Below are 24,390 nucleotides of genomic sequence, written 5' to 3' on the forward strand. Positions count from 1 at the left end.
TACCAGTACCAGATCAAATAGGATATTTGAGGTAGATATGTACGTGAAGGCAGGGTAAAGTGATTGGCCACTGGGTGTTTTCTGACAACTGCGTGGTTATCCTCATACTCCTGAAGCGGTGTAATGGTAATTTAGCAACTGACTCAAAGCAAGGCTGAAATACAACACAAAGAGCATACAATCTGAGGGAATAAAATGGTACAACATTTTATTTCACAAGCTGTTGTTCCTTATACATCTCTCTCACAACACCGCTGTCAGCAAAAACTGTTTAATGTTGAGTTTTATGTACTTACAATATCATTAGCTAGGTAAAAAAAAAAATGTTTTTTACTAAAGCTATTGCACAGTTGATTTCTGTTGCTAAATTTGTCATGTAATGAGGGATACGTCCCAAATGGCACATTACTTCTTTCGTAGTGCAATATTTCTGACCAGGCCCCATAGGGCTCATGTCAAAAGTAGTGCACTGTAAAGGGAATAGGGTGCCCTTTGGAACACAAAAGAGCAGGACCACAGGACCATATTTACATTATGAGGGAGAAAACCATGAGACTGAAATGTAAATAATCAAATAATAACAAAACTATTAAAGTTGATGATAAACATGGTCAATTAGCTAAACATGGTGGCTCAGAATGTGTGATTAAGGAGTTCAGGTAGCCGGAGTGCCAGTCTGTGCCATCATGCAAACTCATTGTAACAAATGCCAAACGAGCAGTGGAGTTGGCAAGAACACAAACAGATCTGGGATGTTGCTTTAGTTCAGGTGCAATCAAATCCAGCTCTGTAGATAGACTGTCTGCAAATAAGAAAATACTGGAAAACCATTCTAAAATGACACATTCACAGGCCAGTGAGTCCACACGTTTGATATTTTTGCCATTCAAACAAATGTTTCACTTCAAATCAGGGATGATGACAATCCTGGACGGCTACGGTCCAAGAGGCACCTCTTATTTTACCAACCCATTTAACAGCCTACTATAAATCACTGAATAAATGCATCTAGTACTACATCATGCATAGGACTGCACAACAAAATATGCAGTAGCTAGCTTGAGTGCCAGTCTGTTTGTGCCATCATGCCAACTCCTTGTCACTCATTGAGGGGATTTGATTCATCTGGCCCGGGCGCCCTGGTAGACGTGTTTTGCAGTAGTTTTGGGGCCAGGTGCCGCGTTCAAAGCCCAAGGCGAAGTCGGCTCAAAACAAGTGACGTAACGAAGCACGTGGAGTGATGAGTTGGATTCTGTTTTCACGTGCAAAAGTGATTGTTTTTGATAAACAACGCTTTAAAAATCAGCCTTTCCAATGAAAACTAGTCTGAAAATTCTAACATTTTATAGAAAAGAGATGTTGACATGACCAAGTGGCACAGATTACTGTTTGATTTGAGAAGGGTGCTCCTCCCCCACCGCTTTTGCCCTTTCACGTCATGGGCCATAGACCGGTACCCCACGGCTCAGCATAATGGAATCCACCCACTGTCTTATTGTTTGGTTTGATAAAGACCAATGGAGTTGGCTCGAGCACAAACAGATCTGGGAGCAGGCTAGCCGTCGCCCTCTAAGACATCCCGGATGTAAATGATACGTGAGAATTACAACTAAATCAGTATTTGAGATTTATGCAAACCCCTATAGATTAAAGCAACAATATTTCAGTCAATGAAACCTAAGAGATCCAACTGATTTAACTGCACAGGATGAAGAACTAGTAGAAATGAAAAGAGCACCTCATAACATTAAAAAGGTTTATAAAATCTGCAGCAGTAAGACATCATTAAGCCAAATGGGCCACTTTGAATATATCAGAATATATTACATTTAATTTGCACCAGATGTGAGATTTATTGTGAAAGGAAAGTTATGCTCCGTGGGCTTCTTCTACACTTGGCTTCATGGCTTTTTTTAGACTTGTCACGATAACTATTCAATATGGGATATAAGATGTTCAATGTGGCTGTTACTGTATCAATATTAATGAGCATCATTTTGTTATACATTGGCAAAACACAAAGTATATCTAAAAGTCTCTACAGAAGCCTTTACTCCTGCAATACAACTGTCTGGTCTCATGTACTGAGATACATAGATCCTTTTTTAGCATTCGTCTGCTCTTCAGCAGGAATTTAGTCAACTGTGCTGCCTGCCAAGTGACTCCTGCAGACAATTACGTCCCAAATGTTTTAGAGGCCAACATCGACTCTCTTCATCTAAAAACAAAAACAGACACAGGTACTTTGTGACATCACACTATCCCCCCCCCCTCCCCCCAAACACATCACAACAATCTCTTCTTTTAGTTTTCTATGCAGTTTGTTGTTTTTGAAGCAGACATTAACGCCATGATCACTGACCACACAAGCATGTTACAGCCATTGCATTTGAATGCTCGTAATGAGATTCCACTTACGCAAGTACAACTAGGACTGGTCTATGTATCCCTGTAACAGGTTTTCAATACTGACTAATGGCACTGCTAAAATATTTTAAAGATACACTTTACCAATTAATATTGCTTGTAAACTCTATATCTAACGGTAAACTCTATATCTAAACAGCAATTTCAGAACGTCTTACTTTCTAAGACTCATTTATGAATATTACACACAAATGAAGTGCCTATTGAAATGGTGAAGACGATCAACCTCCACCCCCAAAACATGGATTGTTTACACAGGTTATTCCAATGGTACAACATAATGTGTCGGAGTAGGCTTCTTAACATTCTGTACAAAAGCTGAAATGAGATTTTGGCTAAAAAGTGTTACACAACAAAATAAACTGTAACAGATATTGGTTTTAAAAGGTGCATGACAGAGCCACAAGAACTCACTAGCCTCATTGTATTGTACGAAGCAGAGCTCAGTTAATCAGCAGTAGACTGTCATGGACCTGTAGACTTCTTCAAGGTGTGGCTCTGTCAAAATGACAGCTATATAGCTTGGCTTGCTGTACATCTGAGCAGGTTAGATAGGTAGAAAGCAGATGCGTGGAATTTCAGAACACAAGTCTCCATGAAATGCTGATCATCATCATCACATTCTAAGGCTACACCATCTACATGGGACAGACTTGCTCTGAACTGAAAATTAGGCACACTACATTTACCTACCCCCCCCCCCCCCCCATACCTCCTGCTTGACACTGTGCTCTTTATCGTCAGCAGCAAGTTGATGAATAAACGGATCAAAACAAGCCCAACAACAAAGCAGAGAGTAGTCCTTCACATTTTCTGTACATGGGCAAGATTGAAATCAACCACACACACTGACACACATGTATGTATTATGGTATGTATATTCAGACCATGTAGACCAGACTGTGACCACATTTGGAGTGTCAAAAGAATATAGGACTTGACACAAAGAGAGAGCGGTCGGGGTGGGGGTCCTCGATCGATCTTCTCCCCTCCCTGCCTGAGGGTCAGGGTATGTGACTGATCTGACCAGGGATCAGCTCTTAAGATGGGCTCAATTAGCAGATGGGCCAAGCGGGTGGCTCAGAGCTGACTCTGGACCTGTTTTAAAATTTGCACACAAGAAAAAGACAAAAAAAACAATGAGATTTAGGTAATTTAGCAGACGCTTTTATGTACAGCGACTTAGTTACAGAGAATTAAAAGACAAAAGTACATGTGCAGTGAAGGGTAAAAAAATGACTAAAATAGGCTTCTAAAGCCCCTCCCCTTTCAGAAATGTCTAGAAAAAAATAAAGACTAGTAATGTCCAAAAATGCTAATGAAAAGTTGCGAATAACACTAGGGAGTGGATTTCCGGAAACAGGTTTAGCCTAGTCCAGGACTATAAAGCTAGTTTTATGGAGATTCTCCATTGAGTCTAGGACAGGCCTTAGTCTGTGCCCGGAAAACCGTCCCTGAAAGAGGAAACCAAAAGAAAACATAGGATAAAAGTAAATGAGGGAAAACTAACCTGTCCTGGCTGGGCTCACTTCTCCTGCAGCAGCGCGGGTATGTTGATGTTCCACCCGATGGCCTGCCGGTCGAAGCCACAGCTGAACAGGTTACAAGAAGAGTTATCCTCACACCAGGCTGAGCAGCACACCATGCGCCGGTGGCCCTGGGAATAATAACAATACATTTAATTTATGTAAACACACTTTTCACTGAAAAACCATCACAAGATACAAAGGTCATAGACAACAAGGAACACAACTCTGTGAAGCAACAGTAACATTAGTACCTAACATGCTCTTTCCATGACAGACTGACCAGATGAAAGCTATGATCCCTTATTGACGCCACTTGTTAAATCCACTTCAAATCAGTGTAGATGAAGGGGAGGCAACTAGTTAAAGAAGGACTTTTAAGCCTTGATAAATTGAGACATGGATTGTATGTGTGTGTGTGCCATTCAAAGGGTGAATGGCCAACACAAAAGACTGAAATGCCTTTGAACAGGGTATGGTAGTAGGTGCCAGACACATCGGTTTGTGTGTGTCGAACTACAACGCTGCTGGGTTTTTCACACTCAACAGTTTCCCGTGTGTATTAAGAATGGTCCGCCACTAAAAGGACATCCAGCCGACTAGACACAGCTGTGGGAAGCATTGGAGTCAACATGGGCCAGCATCCCTGTGGAACACTTGACACCTTGTAGAGTCCATGTCCCGACGAACTGAGGCTGTTCTGAAGACAAAAAGGGGTGCAAGTCAATATTAGAAAGGTGTTCCTATTGTTTTGTACACTCAGTCTATATATATAGAATGGAATGGTTTATTTCAAATTCAACATTAGAAAGCATCAATGGCAGCCGATGCTGAATTATTTGACACAATTCATATAAATACACTACGCACAAGAAAATAGTAAACAATAAAAACTCAAATACATACCCTTTGGAAAACCCATCAGGGCTAAGGGTAAGACAGAAGTGGCAGTCCATATCGCACTGGTTGAGCAGCCTAGTCATGTCTGGTACTGGTTGAGCAGCCTAGTCATGTCTGGTACTGGATGAGCAGCCTAGTCATGTCTGGTACTGGTTGAGCAGCCTAGTCATGTCTGGTACTGGTTGAGCAGCCTAGTCATGTCTGGTACTGGTTGAGCAGCCTAGTCATGTCTGGTACTGGTTGAGCAGCCTAGTCATGTCTGGTACTGGTTGAGCAGCCTAGTCATGTCTGGTACTGGTTGAGCAGCCTAGTCATGTCTGGTACTGGTTGAGCAGCCTAGTCATGTCTGGTACTGGATGAGCAGCCTAGTCATGTCTGGTACTGGATGAGCAGCCTAGTCATGTCTGGTACTGGTTGAGCAGCCTAGTCATGTCTGGTACTGGATGAGCAGCCTAGTCATGTCTGGTACTGGTTGAGCAGCCTAGTCATGTCTGGTACTGGTTGAGCAGCCTAGTCATGTCTGGTACTGGTTGAGCAGCCTAGTCATGTCTGGTACTGGTTGAGCAGCCTAGTCATGTCTGGTACTGGTTGAGCAGCCTAGTCATGTCTGGTACTGGTTGAGCAGCCTAGTCATGTCTGGTACTGGATGAGCAGCCTAGTCATGTCTGGTACTGGTTGAGCAGCCTAGTCATGTCTGGTACTGGTTGAGCAGCCTAGTCATGTCTGGTACTGGTTGAGCAGCCTAGTCATGTCTGGTACTGGTTGAGCAGCCTAGTCATATCTGGTACTGGTTGAGCAGCCTAGTCATGTCTGGTACTGGTTGAGCAGCCTGGTCATGTCTGGTACTGGTTGAGCAGCCTGGTCATGTCTGGTACTGGTTGAGCAGCCTAGTCATGTCTGGTACTGGTTGAGCAGCCTAGTCATGTCTGGTACTGGTTGAGCAGCCTAGTCATGTCTGGTACTGGTTGAGCAGCCTAGTCATGTCTGGTACTGGTTGAGCAGCCTAGTCATGTCTGGTACTGGTTGAGCAGCCTAGTCATGTCTGGTACTGGTTGAGCAGCCTAGTCATGTCTGGTACTGGTTGAGCAGCCTAGTCATGTCTGGTACTGGATGAGCAGCCTAGTCATGTCTGGTACTGGTTGAGCAGCCTAGTCATGTCTGGTACTGGTTGAGCAGCCTAGTCATGTCTGGTACTGGATGAGCAGCCTAGTCATGTCTGGTACTGGTTGAGCAGCCTAGTCATGTCTGGTACTGGTTGAGCAGCCTAGTCATGTCTGGTACTGGTTGAGCAGCCTAGTCATGTCTGGTACTGGTTGAGCAGCCTAGTCATGTCTGGTACTGGATGAGCAGCCTAGTCATGTCTGGTACTGGTTGAGCAGCCTAGTCATGTCTGGTACTGGTTGAGCAGCCTAGTCATGTCTGGTACTGGTTGAGCAGCCTAGTCATGTCTGGTACTGGTTGAGCAGCCTAGTCATGTCTGGTACTGGTTGAGCAGCCTAGTCATGTCTGGTACTGGTTGAGCAGCCTAGTCATGTCTGGTACTGGTTGAGCAGCCTAGTCATGTCTGGTACTGGTTGAGCAGCCTAGTCATGTCTGGTACTGGTTGAGCAGCCTAGTCATGTCTGGTACTGGATGAGCAGCCTAGTCATGTCTGGTACTGGATGAGCAGCCTAGTCATGTCTGGTACTGGATGAGCAGCCTAGTCATGTCTGGTACTGGATGAGCAGCCTAGTCATGTCTGGTACTGGTTGAGCAGCCTAGTCATGTCTGGTACTGGATGAGCAGCCTAGTCATGTCTGGTACTGGTTGAGCAGCCTAGTCATGTCTGGTACTGGATGAGCAGCCTAGTCATGTCTGGTACTGGTTGAGCAGCCTAGTCATGTCTGGTACTGGTTGAGCAGCCTAGTCATGTCTGGTACTGGTTGAGCAGCCTAGTCATGTCTGGTACTGGTTGAGCAGCCTAGTCATGTCTGGTACTGGTTGAGCAGCCTAGTCATGTCTGGTACTGGTTGAGCAGCCTAGTCATGTCTGGTACTGGATGAGCAGCCTAGTCATGTCTGGTACTGGATGAGCAGCCTAGTCATGTCTGGTACTGGTTGAGCAGCCTAGTCATGAGAGGTAATATGGAAATAGGTTGTGATTACAGTCCAGTGTTAGCCCCACTGTTTGGTTCTGGTTACCTGTCTGTTGCTACGTGGGAGTCGAGCCAGCCGCACTCCTGACATGTCAAACAGCCGGACTTGACGATTGTCGTGAGGAAGAGCAATGATTCTTTGGTTCACTGACACACTTATCCTGTGAGCGGTTAAACATATAATCAATGAATTACATTTTCTAACACAACATTGATTCTTAACATCCCTCTTAAAATCAATATTTAATTAGTACGACACGCTTATCCTGTAAAAAGTTCAAAGTACAGTAAACAACGAGGCTTTAAAGCACCCCTTTTTAATGTATCTTCTAATCCCAGCTGTTTCTTTTTCTAAATCACACACATACTCTACCTAATACGAGGTTTCCAGAATAAATTGTGTGATACAGTTCCCTCTCACCTATTAACGGCAGAGTCTGTGCGGATGGTAGCTATGGGTGACCTCATGTTCTTGAGGTCCCAGACCTTGACGGTGCGGTCGTCACTCCCAGACACCACGTTGTCCCCCACAGTGAACACAGCTGACGTCACCGTGCTGGACACATACAACATGGTGGAAAAGAGAGTTAGTCATTAACCCACTTTTCTTGCGGTTTAGGCCAGGTTACTGTAAAGCACTTAGGTGACAACGGTTGCTGTAAAAAGAGATTTATGAACCAGCGAAACACGTTATGCTTCCTGGAAAGGACAACATCAAAGTAGCATTCTAGGGACCAAGGCCTTATTAGCAGGACTGTACATTTGCAGTCAAATAAATACCTAGATATTTCAAATCAAATCTAATTTTATTGGTCACATACACATGGTTAGCAGCTGTTAATGCGAGTGTAGCGAAATGTTTGTGCTTCTAGTTCCGACAATGCACTAGTAACCAATGAGTGATCTAACCTAACAATTCCAAAACGACTACCGTATACACACACACAAGTGTAAAGTGATAAAGAATATGTACATAAAGATATATGAATGAGTGATGGTACAGAACGGCATAGGCAAGATGCAGTAGATGGTATTGAGTACAGTATATACATATGAGATGAGTAATGTAGGGTATGTAAACATTATATTAAGTAGCATTGTTTAAAGTGGCTAGTGATATATTTTTATATCAATTTCCATTATTGAGTTGAATCAGTGTGTTGGCAGCAGCCACTCAATGTTAGTGGTGGCTGTTTAACAGTCTGATGGCCTTGAGAGAGAAGCCGTTTTTCAGTCTCGGTCCCCGCTTTGATGCACCTGTACTGACCTCGCCTTCTGGATGACAGCGAGGTGAACAGGCAGTGGCTCGGGTGGTTGTTGTCCTTGATGATCTTTTTGGCCTTCCTGTGACATCGAGTGGTGTAGATGTCTTGGAGGGCAGGTAGTTTGCCCCCGGTGATGTGTTGTGCAGACCTCACTACCCTCTGGAGTGCCTTACGGTTGTGGGCGGAGCAGTTGCCGTACCAGGCGGTGATACAGCCCGACAGGATGCTCTCGATTGTGCATCTGTAGAAGTTTGTGAGTGCATTTGGTGACAAGCTAAATTTATTCAGCCTCTTGAGGTTGAAGAGGGGCTGCTGCGCCTTCTTCACGACGCTGTCTGTGTGGGTGGACCATTTCAGTTTGTCTGTGATGTGTACGCCGAGGAACTAAACTTTCCACCTTCTCCACTACTGTCCCATCGATATGGATAGGGGGATGCTCTCTCTGCTATTTCCTGAAGTCCACGATCATCTCCTTTGTTTTGTTGACGTGGAGTGTGAGGTTATTTTCCTGACACCACACTCCGAGGGCCCTCACCTCCTCCCTGTAGGCCGTCTCGTTGTTGTTGGTAATCAAGCCTACCACTGTAGTGTCTTCCGCAAACTTGATGATTGAGTTGGAGGCGTGCATGGCCATGCAGTCGTGGGTGAACAGGGAGTACAGGAGAGAGCTCAGAACGCACCCTTGTGGGGTCCCAGTGTTGAGGATCAGCGGGGTGGAGATATTAACTACACTCACCACCTGGGGGCGGCCCGTCAGGAAGTCCAGTACCCAGTTGCACAGGGCGGGGTCGAGACCCAGGGTCTCGAGCTTGATGACGAGTTTGGAGGGTACTATGGTGTTAAATGCTGAGCTGTAGTCGGTGAACAGCATTCTCACATAGGTATTCCTCTTATCCAGATGGGTTAGGGCAGTGTGGTTGCGATTGCGTCGTCTCTGGACCTATTTGGGCGGTAGGCAAATTGGAGTGGGTCTAGGGTGTCAGGTAGGGTGGAGGTGATATGGTCCTTGACTAGTATCTCAAAGCACTTCATGATGACGGAAGTGAGTGCTACGGGGCGGTAGTTGTTTAGCTCAGTTACCTTAGCTTTCTTGGGAACAGGGACAATGGTGGCCCTCTTGAAGCATGTGGGAACAGCAGACTGGGATAAGGATTGATTGAATATGTCCGTAAACACACCAGCCAGCTGGTCTGCGCATGCTCTGAGGACGCAGCTGGGGATGCAGTCTGGGCCTGCAGCCTAGCGAGGGTTAACACGTTTAAATATTTTACTCACGTCGGCTGCAGTGAGGAAGAGTCCGCAGGTTTTGGTAGCGGGCCATGTCAGCGGCACTGTATTGTCCTCAAAGCGAGAAAAAAAGTGATTTTGTCTGTCTGGGAGCAAGACATCCTGGTCCGCAACGGGGCTGGTTTTCTTTTTGTAATCCGTGATTGACTGTAGACACTGCCACATACCTCGTGTCTAAGCCGTTGAATTGCGACTCTACTTTGTCTCTATACTGACGCTTAGCTCGTTTGATTGCCTTGCGGAGGAAATAGCTACATTGTTTCTATTCAGTCATGTTTCTGGTCACCTTGCCCTGGTTAAAAGCAGTGGTTCACGCTTTCAGTTTCATGCTGCCATAAATCCACAGTTTCTGTTTTGGGAATGTTTTAATCGTTGCTATGGGTACGACATCTTCAATGCACTTTCTAATGAACTCGCTCACCAAATCAGCGTATTCATCAATGTTGTTGTTTGACGCAATGCGGAACATATCCCAATCCACGTGATCGAAGCAGTCTACAACACACATGACGTCTGGGTGGGAAAATGGCGAGGCCTGAAGGTCACCAGCTCCTTCATTCTCTTGACTGACTCATGTACCACAGTATCATTTGTTCTGGATGCTATTGGCTGATTAGCTGTGCCCTCACCCGCGACTGTGGGCAGACCAAATCTAGCCCCTGTAATCTAAATGGACACATGGCTTATTAATGCTAATTGATGGATAATTAATGCCACATTATGGGTGGCGATATGCTTTCTGCATGAATTTTGTAGGGGTGCGACTGACTGTGTGTCCCTGGATAGTGGATGGAGGGGATCACTGAAATCACACAGATGGAAAGTGTGTGTGTGACTCACTCAGTGTGTCCCTGGAACACATTGACAGAGTGGATGGAGGGGTCTCTGAAGTCCCACAGGCGGAAGGTGGTGTCTCTGGACGAGGTGACCACCAGACGCTGGGTGGGGTGGGTGCAGCAGTGGGTCAGTTCCTGGTCGTGGCCTGGGGACACAGACACAGCTCAGAGGGGTAAGGCAGAGTCACTTGGAATAGGACAGAGTTCAGAACAGTTACATAACGGGCATTCATTGGCAACGTAATCCAAAACAGCCCTTATGACATAACAACCAATGCAATGCCCACTCTACAGACACAGAAAAAACACATTAAGGTTTTTCTGTTTAGTGTTTACTGTGTGTGCGTTTTCTCCTTCATGTGTTGTTATTTCTCTACGTTGATGTTGTAACGTACGAAAAGTGTGGGGGGGGGGGGGGGGGGGGGGTGGACCTACCAGTGAGTGAGTGGACGAGCTCGGAGGTCTCCACGTCGTACAGGTTGGCAGCCCGGTCCCAAGAGGCTGTGACCACCTGCTTGCCCCCCACCAGCCAGTCTGCAGCAATGACCACCCCCTGGTGGCTCCTGAGGGTAGTGGAAGAGACGCGGATGGAGGGACACTCGCTAGGGCCGTCACCGTCCCCGTCAGCCTCGTCCTTATCTGAGAAGTCTATGTCGTCATCACAGGGCGTCTGCTGTGAAAACAGAGACAGACATGCCACACGCGCGCACACACAAACACCAGCATATAGGACCTAGACATCTAGGTGCAGTGGGTTATAAGAGACATGTTTTTGAGAAGCTTACACTGATGTCGGCTACAGGCTGTGGGGTGGGCAACTGCACCGTGTACCTCCAGATATGGGCTGTCTGGTCACCAGACGCTGTAAACAGAGCAGAGATGGAGGCCTCAAAAACACCTCACAACACCCCAAACCAATAGACATCTGAACATACATGGGACTCAAAACGTGTTTTTCAGACAATTGTGGCCATTCAGAAAGAGATCCTTACCTGTAAGAGCCATCTGTTCCGTGGGATGGAACTTGATAGAGTTAACTGGAAAGTGACAAACATATGGTTTTTGATGAATAGCCGCCACAATAAAACTTGTCCCAAAAAGCACCCTACTACCTACCCCTATGTACTACTTTTAACCAGGGCCCCACAGTGTCATTTAGGACGCACCCTATGAATCATTTAGGACGAATACATTCCTTCATACACATTGCATGGATCAGAAAGAAGAGAACATTTCACCTGATCCTGCATGACCTAGATACTTCAGGAGGCATTTCCCAGTCTCGATGCTCCATAGCATGGCACTGTGATCTGTATGGAGAGACACGTGGTGTACACACATTCAGCTTTCAGGCCACACCCCCTTCATACATCACTGTAATCATTGTTTACGTCCAAAATGGCAGCCTATTCCATACACCTACAAAGTGCACGAAATAGAGAATATCGTGTCATTCGGGATTTAACTCATGAGTCATTCAGTTCACTCTACGTTCATACTGTAATCATTGCCAAATTACATTTGCCCCCTCTTAGCACAATAAGCACTCTGGTCTGAAAGCAATTCCTAATTACCAGACCATATGATGGCTTTATCACAACCTTAACACGCACCTGTTGACAGTTCAATTCATTGAATATCAAACCAAAGTCTACAGTGCATTTTAAAGAGCCATCAGGCTGAACATTACGGACGACCAGTTTAAAATGTGACTCACTAACACGATTGTTTGTCTTGGGCCAGGAGGAAAATAAGGCCAGTAGTCAAGACATTGGGATGCAGGGGAGTCATGCACCCCAAAAATCTGAGGGGAAATCTGAGGGGGCACAAAGTACACATGGATGGCTGGGGGAGTGGTCCAAAAGTTGGAGTTTTGCATTTTTCAAACATCTGAAAAATATTTTTCCTGCAATCTAGAGCCATAATCATTATCTTTACTTCAGTACATTTAGTAATTGCTTGCTTTTCTAAAAGTTGACAAACCTTGCCAGCAGGCATGCCAGCTAAGACAGTTAGACAAGCTACTCTAACTTGATTGACAGCCTGAAAAAGCTTGGTAGCTAGTTATGAGGTTGAGAGATTGGGAATCTATCTAGCTGAAGACAACTTCATAACATTGCTAGGTGGCTAGTAGTATACTACAGAGAGAACAAATCAAAATAATATATATCTTTTTTTAAAACAGGCCAAATCTGATGGGTATGACGCCTGTTAGGATGTTCTGTAGGTATGGTTGCAAAATTACGGTAACCTCTCAAAATGTCCAGATTTTTCAGAAGTCCTGGTGGGAGGATTCTAGATTTCCTACTTATTACCTCCCAATTCCAGGAATCCTACAACTGAGATTTCTGGAAAACCAGGACATTTAAGATACTGGAATTTTGCAACCCTATCAGGAGGGCTTTGGAATGCACTGTAGCTTTCTAACCTGCTGACGCTGTGCCCAGCACCACGGGCTGTGTCCTGGTGACACTCAGGTCCCATATGCCATCCCTGTGGCCTACATACTCCTTGACCAGCTGGCACACGGCTCTGGACGTGGTGGCTTTAAAACTGGAGACGATCTGAAGGGCAGGCAGCAGAGACAAGAGATGGTGTTTACACACAGCTGATTAAATGAAGAGGAGGAAGCATAACAGAAGCAGGGGAGGAAGCAGGGAGGGACAGCAGCACTGGGTGGGTGGGTGGGTGGGGGTCATTAGGGCTCCAGACAGTCAGCATGATACCTCTGCAATGGCTAAGAAGCTTGGGTTGTTTTACACTGCATCCCATATGGCATCCTATTCCGTGGTAAAACAAAAAAGTAGTGCACTAAATAGGGAAAAGGGTGCCATTTGGAACACAATCATCATTATTATTTATTTTTTCACATCACCTTAGTATCATGTTGGACACAACAATTATTATGCTGCATTAATCAAAACTGATTTTAAATGCAAAGCTGTGAAAGAAAGAGGGGATAAAGAATATATGAACCTATATAAGGTTAAGTAAAACAAAATAACTTTAAATAATAATAGTCAAATGATTATCATCAGTCAGTATCCATGTTTACATCTAAAATGGAGATAAAACAAGTTGGACTTCTGGGAGGGGCAGGTGTTTGAAACAAACCACTAAATAAGTTCCCACTGCAAAAGCAAGAGGGGACAAATAAGCAGGTCAGATATCTCACCAAAATAATTCAACAACATTCAAAAAAATAGGGTAGCAGAATTACAGTAAATCTCCAAAAATTCCCAGGTTTTCCAAAAATTCCAGTTGGAAGATTCCCAGAATCAGGAGGGAATAAGCAGGAATTCCAAAATCCTACTACCGGATTTTTGGGAAAACCAGAATATTGCAACCAAATACAAACATAAAATCATACTTCAGAAAAATATGGAAATCAAAGTGGAAAAAAAAATCAACACTATGTATAAACTTATAGTAAACACATAGGCCTAGTTAAAGCATAATATCATGGAAGACTAAAATACTATCCACAACTTTGATGAGTTGCAGTTTATTTTCAGTGATTGCTGAGCCATGGGTTGGTTGGTTGTAAGCACAGAGCAGGCCTGCCGCAGCAGCCTATCCACACATAACAGCAGCAGCTCTGGATCTCTCTGGGCAGCACATATAAAACATCTGCAGATACAGTATCTGAGGGTGTGTCTCAAATGGCACCCTATATAATGCACTTCTTTTGACCAGAACCATCTGGGACACAGCCTAAGGCTGTGGTGTGAGATGCATGCAACGGACAATAAAATAATTACTATCAAATCATTTCAGAAAAAAATTCAGGAATGACATAGAAACCCATTCAATTCTATCTAAATGTTACTAGGTCTGATTTAATACAGTGTCCTATGAAAGACAAAGAGCCACATTAAGTTTAAAGTGTGCATAGACTGTGGTATAAGATAAATGAAGCGCTATCAACAGGAAGTAGTGAATGATGGCCACACGAGAGATAGCACTGCCGTTTATACTCTTAAAGGGCAGTTAAGAGTTACTGAATTAGTTTAAATAGAACACTGACGTTAGGGTTGCAAAGGGTCGAAAGTGATGCGGAAATTTTCCATGGAAAGTTAAGCCCTGGAATTTGGGGAATTTTGCTTAAATTCATTAAAAATAAATGCTTATAACTAACAGTGGACCTTTTTTGTGGGATACAAATAAGGCAATTCTAGGTCTTGTGGCATATTTTGGTTAAACTATCCCCAATTCAATGGAATTGCAATCTTCTGCATGCACAGTGCATTCTTCCATCACATGTACAGCTGATTCTAAAGATCTTGCACACTAATGAGATGCTATTGAGCCCACACTACTACAGTGTCTGAGCCAAGGTGGGGCGAAAATATTTTATATATGTTGATGATTGTCTTGATCGAGCTGTGTATGCAACTGGTTCACCTCTGGTGCTCACAGGCAATGAGTATTGGAAGAGATTTCTGAATGCTCTTCGCCCAGCATACACCCCTTCAACCAGACATGCTTTATCTACTCATTTGCTGGATGCAGAGTTCAAGTGAAGGTCAAATCATAGAGAAAGCAGACTATATTGCAATCATCGCTGATGAGTGGTCGAATGTTTGTGGGCAAGGAATGATTAACTACATCATCTCCACCCCTCAACCAGTATTCTACAAGAGCACAGCAGACACAAGGGACAACAGACACACTGGTCTCTACAATGCAGATGAGCTGAAGGCAGTCAATGACCTTGGACCACAGAAGGTATTTGCACAGGTGACAGACAACACTGCGAACATGAAGGCTGCTTGGTATAAAGTGGAGGAGTCCTAGCCTCACATCACACCCATTGGCTGTGCTGCTCATGCCTTGAATCTACTCCTCAAGGACATCATGGCACTGAAAACAATGGATACACTCTACAAGAGACATAAGGAAATGGTTACGTATGTGAAGGGTCATCAAGTTAGAGCAGCAATCTACCTCACCAAGCAAAGTGAGAAGAATAAGAGCACCACATTGAAGCTGCCCAGCAGCACCCGTTGGGGTGGTATTGTCATCATGTTTGACAGTCGCCTGGAGGGGAAGGAGTCTCTCCAAGAAATGGCCATATCACAGTCTGCCAATATGGACAGCCCCATCAAAAGGATCCTCCTGCATTATGTATTTTGGGATAGAGTGGTAAGCAGCCTGAAACTCCTGAAACCAATAGCAATTGCCATTGCACGGATTGAGGGAGACAATGCCATCCTGTCTGATGTTCAGACTCTGCTTGCAGATGTAAGAGAAGCAATCTGTACTGCCCTGCCCACTTCACTGTTGTGCCAAGCAGAGGAAGCTGCAGTTGTGAAATACATCAAAAAGCATGAAGACTTCTGCCTGAAGCCCATACACGCCACAGCGTACATGTTGGACCCCAAGTATGCTGGCAAGAGCATCCTGTCTAGTGTCATCACAACCATGTCTCGCCACCTTGTCCTGGATGAGGGCAAGGTTCTTGGGAGTCTGTACACTTCCAAGCAAGGGCTTTGGGATGGAGATGCAATATGGAAGTTGTGCCAACATATCTCATCAGCCACCTGGTGGAAGGGACTTTGTGGATCTGAGGCTCTTTCCCCCGTTGCCTCCATCATCCTCCAAATCCCACCAACATCAGCCGCCTCAGAGCGCAACTGGTCCTTGTTTGGGAACACACACCAAAGCACGCAACAGGCTGACCAATAAAAGGGTTGAAAAGTTGGTGGCCATCCGGGCAAATTCCCTGGCTTTTTGAGCCTGACAACGAGCCATCCTCAACAAGGTTGGAAAGTGACAGTGAAGATGAGGCCTCAGAGTCTGATGTTCAAGACGTGGACATTGAGGAGGTCCAGGGAGAAGACATGGAAGCCTGAGAGGAAGACAACTAAAGCTTTAGTTTCTAGACTATCATTTTACGTTTTTGGGAGATGCGATGGATCATTCAATATTCCCTTTCTTTTGTTTTTCAGTGAAATCATCCCATGTGAATAGTCAACTCATTTAATTAAAGTTAAATTTGTAACTAAATTGTTTTCTTTATTTATATTGGAAGGGTTTAATAATTTGCAATTATGTCTACTTACGATAAGGTAAAAGGTTTACGTTTGTCTCCATATGATATAGTAAATATATTCAATACAAAAAAAACATCTACATTGAAATGGTATTAATATTAATTGGCATATATTTCCATTAATTCCCACGGAAAGTTTCCACCTCTGAATATTCCCCAAAATGTGCAACCCTAACTGGCGTAAGATGCTACATTTAACCAATAGGCAACAGGAAGTGTGTTAGATAACACAAAGCTGGTTAAATATCTAATGCACCCAGCAGTTTATGGGATATAGCCTATTGTGACAGTGCATGGTCTGCAATGTGCATATCAAATTGTTGCTCGTTTTACATCAGTGAACATCAGCATTTCAAGAAAGGATTAGTGTTTGCTTGAAGTCTTCAAGTGCCATTTCTGAAAATTATATACACTACCTTTCAAGTTTGGGGTCACTTAGAAATGTCCTTGTTTTCCATGAAAACATACATGAAATGAGTTGCAAAATGAATAGGAAATATAGTCAAGACATTGACAAGGTTATAAATAATGATTTTTAATTTAAATAATAATTGTGTCCCTCAAACTTGGCTTTCGTCAAAGAATCCTCCAATTACAGCCTTGCAGACCTTTGGCATTCTAGTTGTCAATTTGTTGAGGTAATCGGAAGAGATTCCACCCCATGCTTCCTGAAGCACCTCCCACAAATTGTATTGGCTTGATGGGCACTTATTAAGTATCATAAGGTCAAGCTGCTCCCACAACAGCGCAATAGGGTTGAGATCCGGTGACTGTGCCGGCCACTCCATTATAGACAGAATACCAGCGGACTGCTTCTTTGCTAAATAGTTCTTGCATAGTTTGGAGCTGTGGTTTGGGTGATTGTCCTGTTGTAGGAGGAAATTGGCTCCAATTAAGTGCCGTCCACAGGGTATGGCGTTGCGAAATGGTGTGATAGACTTCCTTCTTCAAGATCCATTTTACCCTGCACAAATCTCCCACTTGACCACCACGAAAGCACCCCCAGACAATCACATTTCCTCCACCATGCTTGACAGATGGCGTCAAGCACTCCAGCATATTTTCATTTTTTCTGCGTCTCACAAATGTTCTTGTGATCGGAACACCTCAAACCTCAGATTTGTCTGTCCGTAACACTTTTTTCCAACTGTCCAGTTGTCTGTGTTATTTTGCCCATCTTAATCTTTTCTTTTTATTGGCCAGTCTGAGATATGGCTTTTTCTTTACAACTCTGCCTAGAAGGCCAGCATCCCGGAGTTGCCTCTTCACTGTTGACGTTGAGACTATTGAAGCTACCGGTTGAGAACTTGAGAGGCATCTGTTTCTCAAACTAGACACTAACTTACTTGTCTGCTTGCTCAGTTGTGCACCGGGGCCTCCCACTTCTCTTTCTATTCTGATTAGAGGCAGTTTGCGCTGTTCTGTGAAGGGAGTATTACACAGCGTTGTACAAGATCTTCAGTTTCTTGACAATTTCTCGCATGGAATAGCCTTCATTTCTCAGAACAAGAATAGACTGACAAGTTTCAGAAGAAAGTTATTTGTTTCTGGCCATTTTGAGCCTGTAATTGAACCCACAAATCTCCAGATACTCAACTAGTCTAAAGAAGGCCAGTTTCAGGCCTCCCGGGTGGCGCAGTGGTCTAAGGCCACCAGAGACTCTGGGTTTGAGCCCAGGCTCTGTCGCAGCCGGCCGCGACCGGGAGGTCCATGGGGCGACGCACAATTGGCCTAGCGTCGTCCGGGTTAGGGAGGGTTTGGCCGGTAGGGATATCCTTGTCTCATCGCACACTAGCGACTCCTGTGGCGGGCCCGGCGCAGTGCACGCTGACCAGGTCGCTAGGTGTACGGTGTTTCCTCCGACACATTGGTACGGCTGGCTTCCGGGTTGGATGCGTGCTGTGTTAAGAAGCAGTGTGGCTTGGTTGGGTTGTGTTTCGGAGCTCTCGACCTTCATCTCTCCCGAGCCCGTACGGGAGTTGTAGCGATGAGACAAGATAGTAATTACTAACAATTGGATACCACGAAATTGGGGAGGAAAAAAGGGGGTAAAAATAAACTTCTTTTTTTAAATGGCCAGTTTTATTGCTTCTTTAATCAGAACAGCAGTTTTCAGCTGTGCTAACATAATTGCAAAAGGGTTTTCTAATGATCAATTAGCCTTTTAAAAACCACAGGAGTGATGGCTGCAAATAATGGGCCTCTGTACGCCTATGGAGATATTCCACAAAAAATCTGCCGTTTCACGCTACAATAGTAATTTACAACATTAATGTCTACACTGTTTTTCTGATCAATTTCATGTCATTTTAAATGGACAGAAAATGTACTTTTCTTTCAAAAACAAGGACATTTCTAAGTGACCCCAAACTTTTGAACGGTTGCGTAGATCATCAAGTTAACATCGAATGGAAGTATGAAAAGAAGCATACATTGAACAGAGCAGGGAAATATCCTAACTTATTGTTAGCAATGTGTGTTAATAGGGTAGTTCTTTATGGTAAGATTGTATGACTGCAGCTAAAAAAAACAAAGGGTTGATGTTCAATGAGGAAAAACCAAGCTCATCCAAACAGACCACCACACTGTTGCCATGATAGCAGCTACTTCGAAGAGTCTACTTGCAGTAACTGTGATATGGTGTTGTTTTTTTCCCTACTAAATGACTAAAACGTAAAGATAGAAAGAGCACAACGTCATCTTTCATTGCACTGACTCCCTCTGTGAAACAAAGGAAAGCCCACAACTGCCATTTCAACTCAAACCATTGTCATTAAGCCATTGAAGCTCAAGGCATTTCACAGAGATCTCGTCAGCCTTTCGGCCTAAGTGCGTGACAGCCTGGAAATCCAATGTGCTTCCATTCTAGTGAGTGCAGAAACAAACCCCCCAAAAAGTGTGTACGGTAAATTTCTTAGAAAGCTTTTGTTAGTGAGAGATATCAATTAGTGTCTTTAATATGTCTCACTGTAAATTAGTCTATAAAACAACAAGTCATACATTTCAATCACCAAGTGTCTTGGAGACGGTGCATCAGCCCCATGGCTGGGCTGCTCATGCATAATGGCGGGGGGACACGGGGGAAATGAAGAACCTGTTACCCATGAGTCTCCACCCCACAACTCCACAATGTTCCCCACATTGAAGGTGGGAAGAGGTCCACCACCTACTTTGCCATGGAAAGAATGTGAGCGCTATGGTGAAAAATAGAAATAGATTTACCGCTGACCATACGACCACTTTCATATCTCTTTTTCAATTAACATTTAGTACAAACCCGAAGCCAACTGTATTTTAAAGAATATAGCCTTAGATACATTTCCTAAAAAATGAATTCAATTTTGGTATAAGATTGTGTTTTTTTAATAGAACAGTGGACTGTGTCCCTTCTAAGTCATCCCTTCGCTGAAATTATTATTATTATTATTATTATTATTATAGCAAACAACTAGGTTGTAAGTTACTCAACAATATTATTTTTTAAATGACATATCATCATACAAGTCAGATAAAGATAAGAGATTTTACCTTGCTTGTAGATGCCTTATAAGTTGTCTTCAGTTTTTGAGAAAGTTGACTTGTGCTATGACTTGCTGTGAGTTAAGAGGAGAGAGCACATTATGAGAACAGAATAAGAAGCCAGTGAAGTCTCTAATCAACATATTGTGGGTCTATGTCATTTACTCCATTTGGCATGAAGGCCCTTCACAGCAGCATTAACATGTGTTGAACAGAAATAATGCTAAACGTTCTAACATGTCAAACAGAATTCTGCTGTCTCAAACCTTTCGCTTTAAGTGCCCCCTTAGTCAAGTCTCCCCCGTCGATGGTTTGTCCTTCAGCTGTTAAACGATCGTTCAAGGTTTCAATCTCTCTACGCACTGCAAATGAATAGAAATCACATTGAGGGATAGTGACAGCAATGGGATTATCAAGCAGATATCAATCAAAACATTTTCACATATTGTTACTGCTGTACATGGGGTGAAATCATATTAAGTGACATCCACTCCAATGATGGCTGTGCACATTCACCTATAGGAATGTTATCCACCAATGTGTGTGCTGTACTTACACTCAATGTTTTCAATGTAGAGGTTTTCAAACTCCCTCTCAATCTGGCCAAAGAGGTCCAAAAGATTGCTCCTCAAAGACAATGGTAGTTTGGAATCCTGCAAATGCATAAATTGGTATATTAAGATTTTAGGGGAAAATAAGGAAGAGATAACATAATAATTCACCCTTTGGTTTATAATGAGACCAAGAACACAAACCCCAAATGGGTGGGCTTGGTCCTAGTGCAATAATAGCAAACTATTTAGCATAATATTCCTGCTAGGACACTGAAAAACAAATTATTTACTAGTGCTAAGGGGACTGTAAGCCAATAGGAAACGAGGCTACTTACAACCAAACATTTAAGGGTGAAGACAGGGAAACTAACACTGACAACTAAATATCAACTGTGTTACCACTACACAAGGACAATAAGTGTTGAGACAAAATGGTCCCTGACTCTCTGTGTTACAAACCAGATGGAAAATCTACCCAAGTCATTCCTTTTAACATAGAAATGCTTATTCTACCAGAGCACTGATGTGAGCTGAATGGCCTAGTGCCACAAGAACACAGTCTGTCCAGGGCCAAACACATACAGGCCCTTTGTACCCTTGCTTGCAGGTCCAGCTTTTTTTCTAAGGAGTTCAGTAGAGATGCTCTTTGCATTCATAGGCTAACAGTAACAAGTCATGATGCAGCTGGAGAAAGGATGAGTACCAGTACACCACAATGCACAAAGTAACAGCAAAGCAGGCTGGGGTGGTGTAGTTTACAGAGTTGGCTATCGTGCAGGGGGGAATTTGATGGAACCTGTATAGCATAGAGAGATTTGCAATACTGAAACAGATTTTCTGGATAGGAGCACAAGGCATGTTGAATCAAGCTTCCTGTGGATTTAATAGAGCTGAGACGTTTGGCAAGGGGAATGGAAAAGTATTGTGTGTGAACAAACACACTAGAAAAAACACTAGAACATTACAACTAAACTATTTAGTACGCTATTGAGAAGGTACTCTACATTCTGACACAGTGTTTCTAAATACCCAACTTACCTCAGGTTTCAAATAGTGATGCAGATTATCAGCAGACTTAGACTACTCAAAGTAGCCAGAGTGAAAACAAAAAAGTTGGATTAAGTGCTTTGCCCCATGTCCCAAATAATTTAAGAGTGTGTATTGTTGCTCTGAAGTAACAATACATGCTACCACCATAATAGCAGAGAAGACCTGAAAACATACTCTATGAAAAAGGCATACTCAAAAAGACAAGTGGAATTCTACGGTGATCCTTTCTCAGTAAACTGTTCAATTGGCATCCCCTTATTAACCAGACATAGAATTTATCTTAATCTGTTTGTAAAAAAAATAATTATCGTAGAAAACCTAGCTAACACAACGTGACGCAAGCACAGGAACTAAAATCATTGAATGAACAATAACTAAATTAACTAACTACCTGGATTACAACAACTGTCTACTAAGTATATTTATTTCATCTCATGTAGCCTAATCCATAACTACAAATACTCCCCCACCATCAACTGAACATATTATGTTCTTCTAACTGCATCCATATACTTTATCTCACATGATTGATTTAACTAAGTGATGTTGAACAAGATTAGCTTGAGTCCATTTGTGTCAAATGGACTGGGAGAGAAGCGCATGCATCGATTCTATTGGTTGAACAGCACCTCACATTCTCATGCTCTAAACTGATGGATCACAGTGTAATTGGCTTAGGTCTACTTAACTAGTGAGCCTAACAGTGCAAACCACAGTGCCATAAGTGCACTCAAGGTAAGAACCTAACAAACAACCACAGACATTTGTGGATTGCCTCATTCTATACCACTTATGCAATCATACAATTATCCTGGCTTGTGTTCAGATAGGAAAACATTTCTCTAGTTATGGTGACAACATTCAGCTGGACAAAAGCTCCACTTGTTCTCAGGCTCTCCCCAGCCCTGTCCACACCTGTCCCTCCAACATCTCCCTCTGTAAACCTGTGCGCTCCTGCTCGGTGCTGTTGGTCCGACGGATGGACAGGCTGTGGGACTTCCGCTTCTGCTTGGCCTGGCGGGAGGATGCACTGCTTCCACTTTCGACAGGCATCCCTCCTCATAGACCCCCAACTTTCCTATGTGAAACTGTAAAGGAGGAAGCAGAGTACATGGTTAGAATGATTAGCTATAATAGTCTGAAGCTATTCCTGAAAAGTCTTTACACAAGGCCCGAGCCATACTTAACTAAGAAATAGTAAGTGTCTTTCTGAGTCAGTATGGACAAATATTGTTGTATATTCTGTCGCCTCCTCCTCTCTGGTATGGCTACACCAGACCCCATGTTGGGCGGTGGTAGGTGTTCAGGTGCACAAATACCACAACACGCTGACAGACAGTATTGCTCACATTCTCCTTCACATCTGAATAGCTCCCAGGGGAACCAAGGCATTGTTATTAATTTAGGGACATATTGACAACTCTTGAGTATGTCTGACATTCATGCATGTCAGTCATCATAAAACAGACGTAATACCTGAAATGCATGTTAATATGATATGTGATGTCAGCATGACAAACTTGGTATCATTTTGCCCTTGGAAGGAGTGTGAAGGACTGATGTCTCCAAAGAAAACGTTCAACGAATGTGAAACAATACATAACTACTGTCAATACATCATTACTGCAAGCTAACCATTTCTGTTGTAGGCACCATTACTGTCAAGCCACCCTGCTTGATCCTGCCTGACGTTAGCTAGTTGGCTAGCTAACCAAACTAACGTTAGCTAGCTAAAGACGATAGCTGTCAAACATATCTAGCTAGCTAACCAATGCGAATTACCAAAGCTGACAAAAAAAGTATTGATGTTACTTTAGTAACAGGACGAGGTATGTGAACTAACAAGCTAGCTACTTGTTTTGCACAAACTATACACACAAATAGGCAAAAAAAAAAAAAATAGGCAAGGAGGTGCCAGGTCAGCTATTACGAAGCTAACTAACGTTAGCTAAGGTAAATAGTCACTGAGTATGTGTAGCTAACAAACTAGCTAAATGTACGTAACTAGCTAGCTATCTTGCTATGAAAGAAACGTGAGCATACTTACATACAATACTAGAAATCCAGGTATTTGTTCCAAGTTGCTCTGAAATTTATTCTGCGACAGACAATTTTGCCATTTTCTAAATGAAAAGTAACGTTACTGGGATCCTTGTTGACTTCTCCCCATCAAAGATGGTGGATAAATTAAGATCACCCAGGCCATTTACCGTTGAAAACAAATGTTCAGTTCCGGTCAACTTAACTGGGTGTGTCTCCCATAGACGCCAATGCAATACTAGTTCACTGGGCCCCATTGAAACAAAACCGAAACCAAAACACAGACAAACACAAAACAGCAAGTGGGGTGTCTCGCTTCCTTTCCCGTCTCTGTCAAACAGATAGCCAGCAGCTTGACAGTCGTCTAGTTACCACAGCCACAAAGTCATAGACCATGCCTATTTCCACAATTCATATTCTTAAAATGTGATTTTAACCTAACCCATACTGATAACCTTATGCCTAACCTTACATTAAAACGAAATAGCTATTTTTTTGTGTTCATTAATTATTACGATATTTGACTTTGTGGCTCTGCTATCTAGTGGAAAGCTGACTGGTTTGACTGGCCTCAGACAGGAAGACGAAGAGAGAGGCCCAACAAACGCAGGAAATCTGTCTCCCTCCAGCAGGTGGCGCTGTTTCGCCCAAAAAAGCAAGGAGTTTTAGTGAGGAAATCATTGAGTGTCTTATTTGCTACGTGAGATTTATTTAACCAAATATAAGTTGTCTAATGCTTAAATTGTTACGAGTGTACTGATATAAGTAGGACCACGTGACATCCTGGCAAATGTAAG

General features: G+C 43.4%; 1 protein-coding gene across 4 annotated transcripts; it reads right to left on the minus strand.

The window, feature by feature from the left end:
- Positions 1–183: 183 nt before the first annotated feature.
- LOC110530257 (WD repeat-containing protein 37) lies at positions 184–24,097 on the minus strand. 4 transcript variants are annotated; one of them, XM_036985837.2, is made up of 15 exons: positions 23,601–24,097; positions 22,469–22,641; positions 20,506–20,602; positions 20,216–20,311; positions 19,959–20,023; positions 12,804–12,939; positions 11,614–11,685; positions 11,368–11,412; positions 11,161–11,237; positions 10,811–11,045; positions 10,380–10,521; positions 7,409–7,543; positions 7,034–7,148; positions 3,938–4,084; positions 184–3,525 (listed from the first exon to the last, which is right to left on the minus strand). In XM_036985837.2, the coding sequence occupies exons 2-14, from the start codon at positions 22,604–22,606 to the stop codon at positions 3,953–3,955; spliced, it is 1,485 nt and encodes a 494-aa protein (XP_036841732.1). In that variant the 5' UTR covers positions 22,607–22,641; positions 23,601–24,097; the 3' UTR covers positions 184–3,525; positions 3,938–3,952. The 4 variants fall into 4 exon arrangements, with proteins under 4 accessions (XP_036841732.1, XP_021468845.1, XP_090038283.1 ...); XM_021613170.3 differs by having other exon boundaries at positions 10,811–11,048; XM_090182157.1 differs by having other exon boundaries at positions 21,542–22,641; positions 23,601–23,740.
- Positions 24,098–24,390: the final 293 nt, after the last annotated feature.

Source organism: Oncorhynchus mykiss, chromosome 8 (genome assembly GCF_057628025.1).
Source record: "Oncorhynchus mykiss isolate SJ-2025 chromosome 8, ASM5762802v1, whole genome shotgun sequence".
Taxonomy (NCBI): domain Eukaryota; kingdom Metazoa; phylum Chordata; class Actinopteri; order Salmoniformes; family Salmonidae; genus Oncorhynchus; species Oncorhynchus mykiss.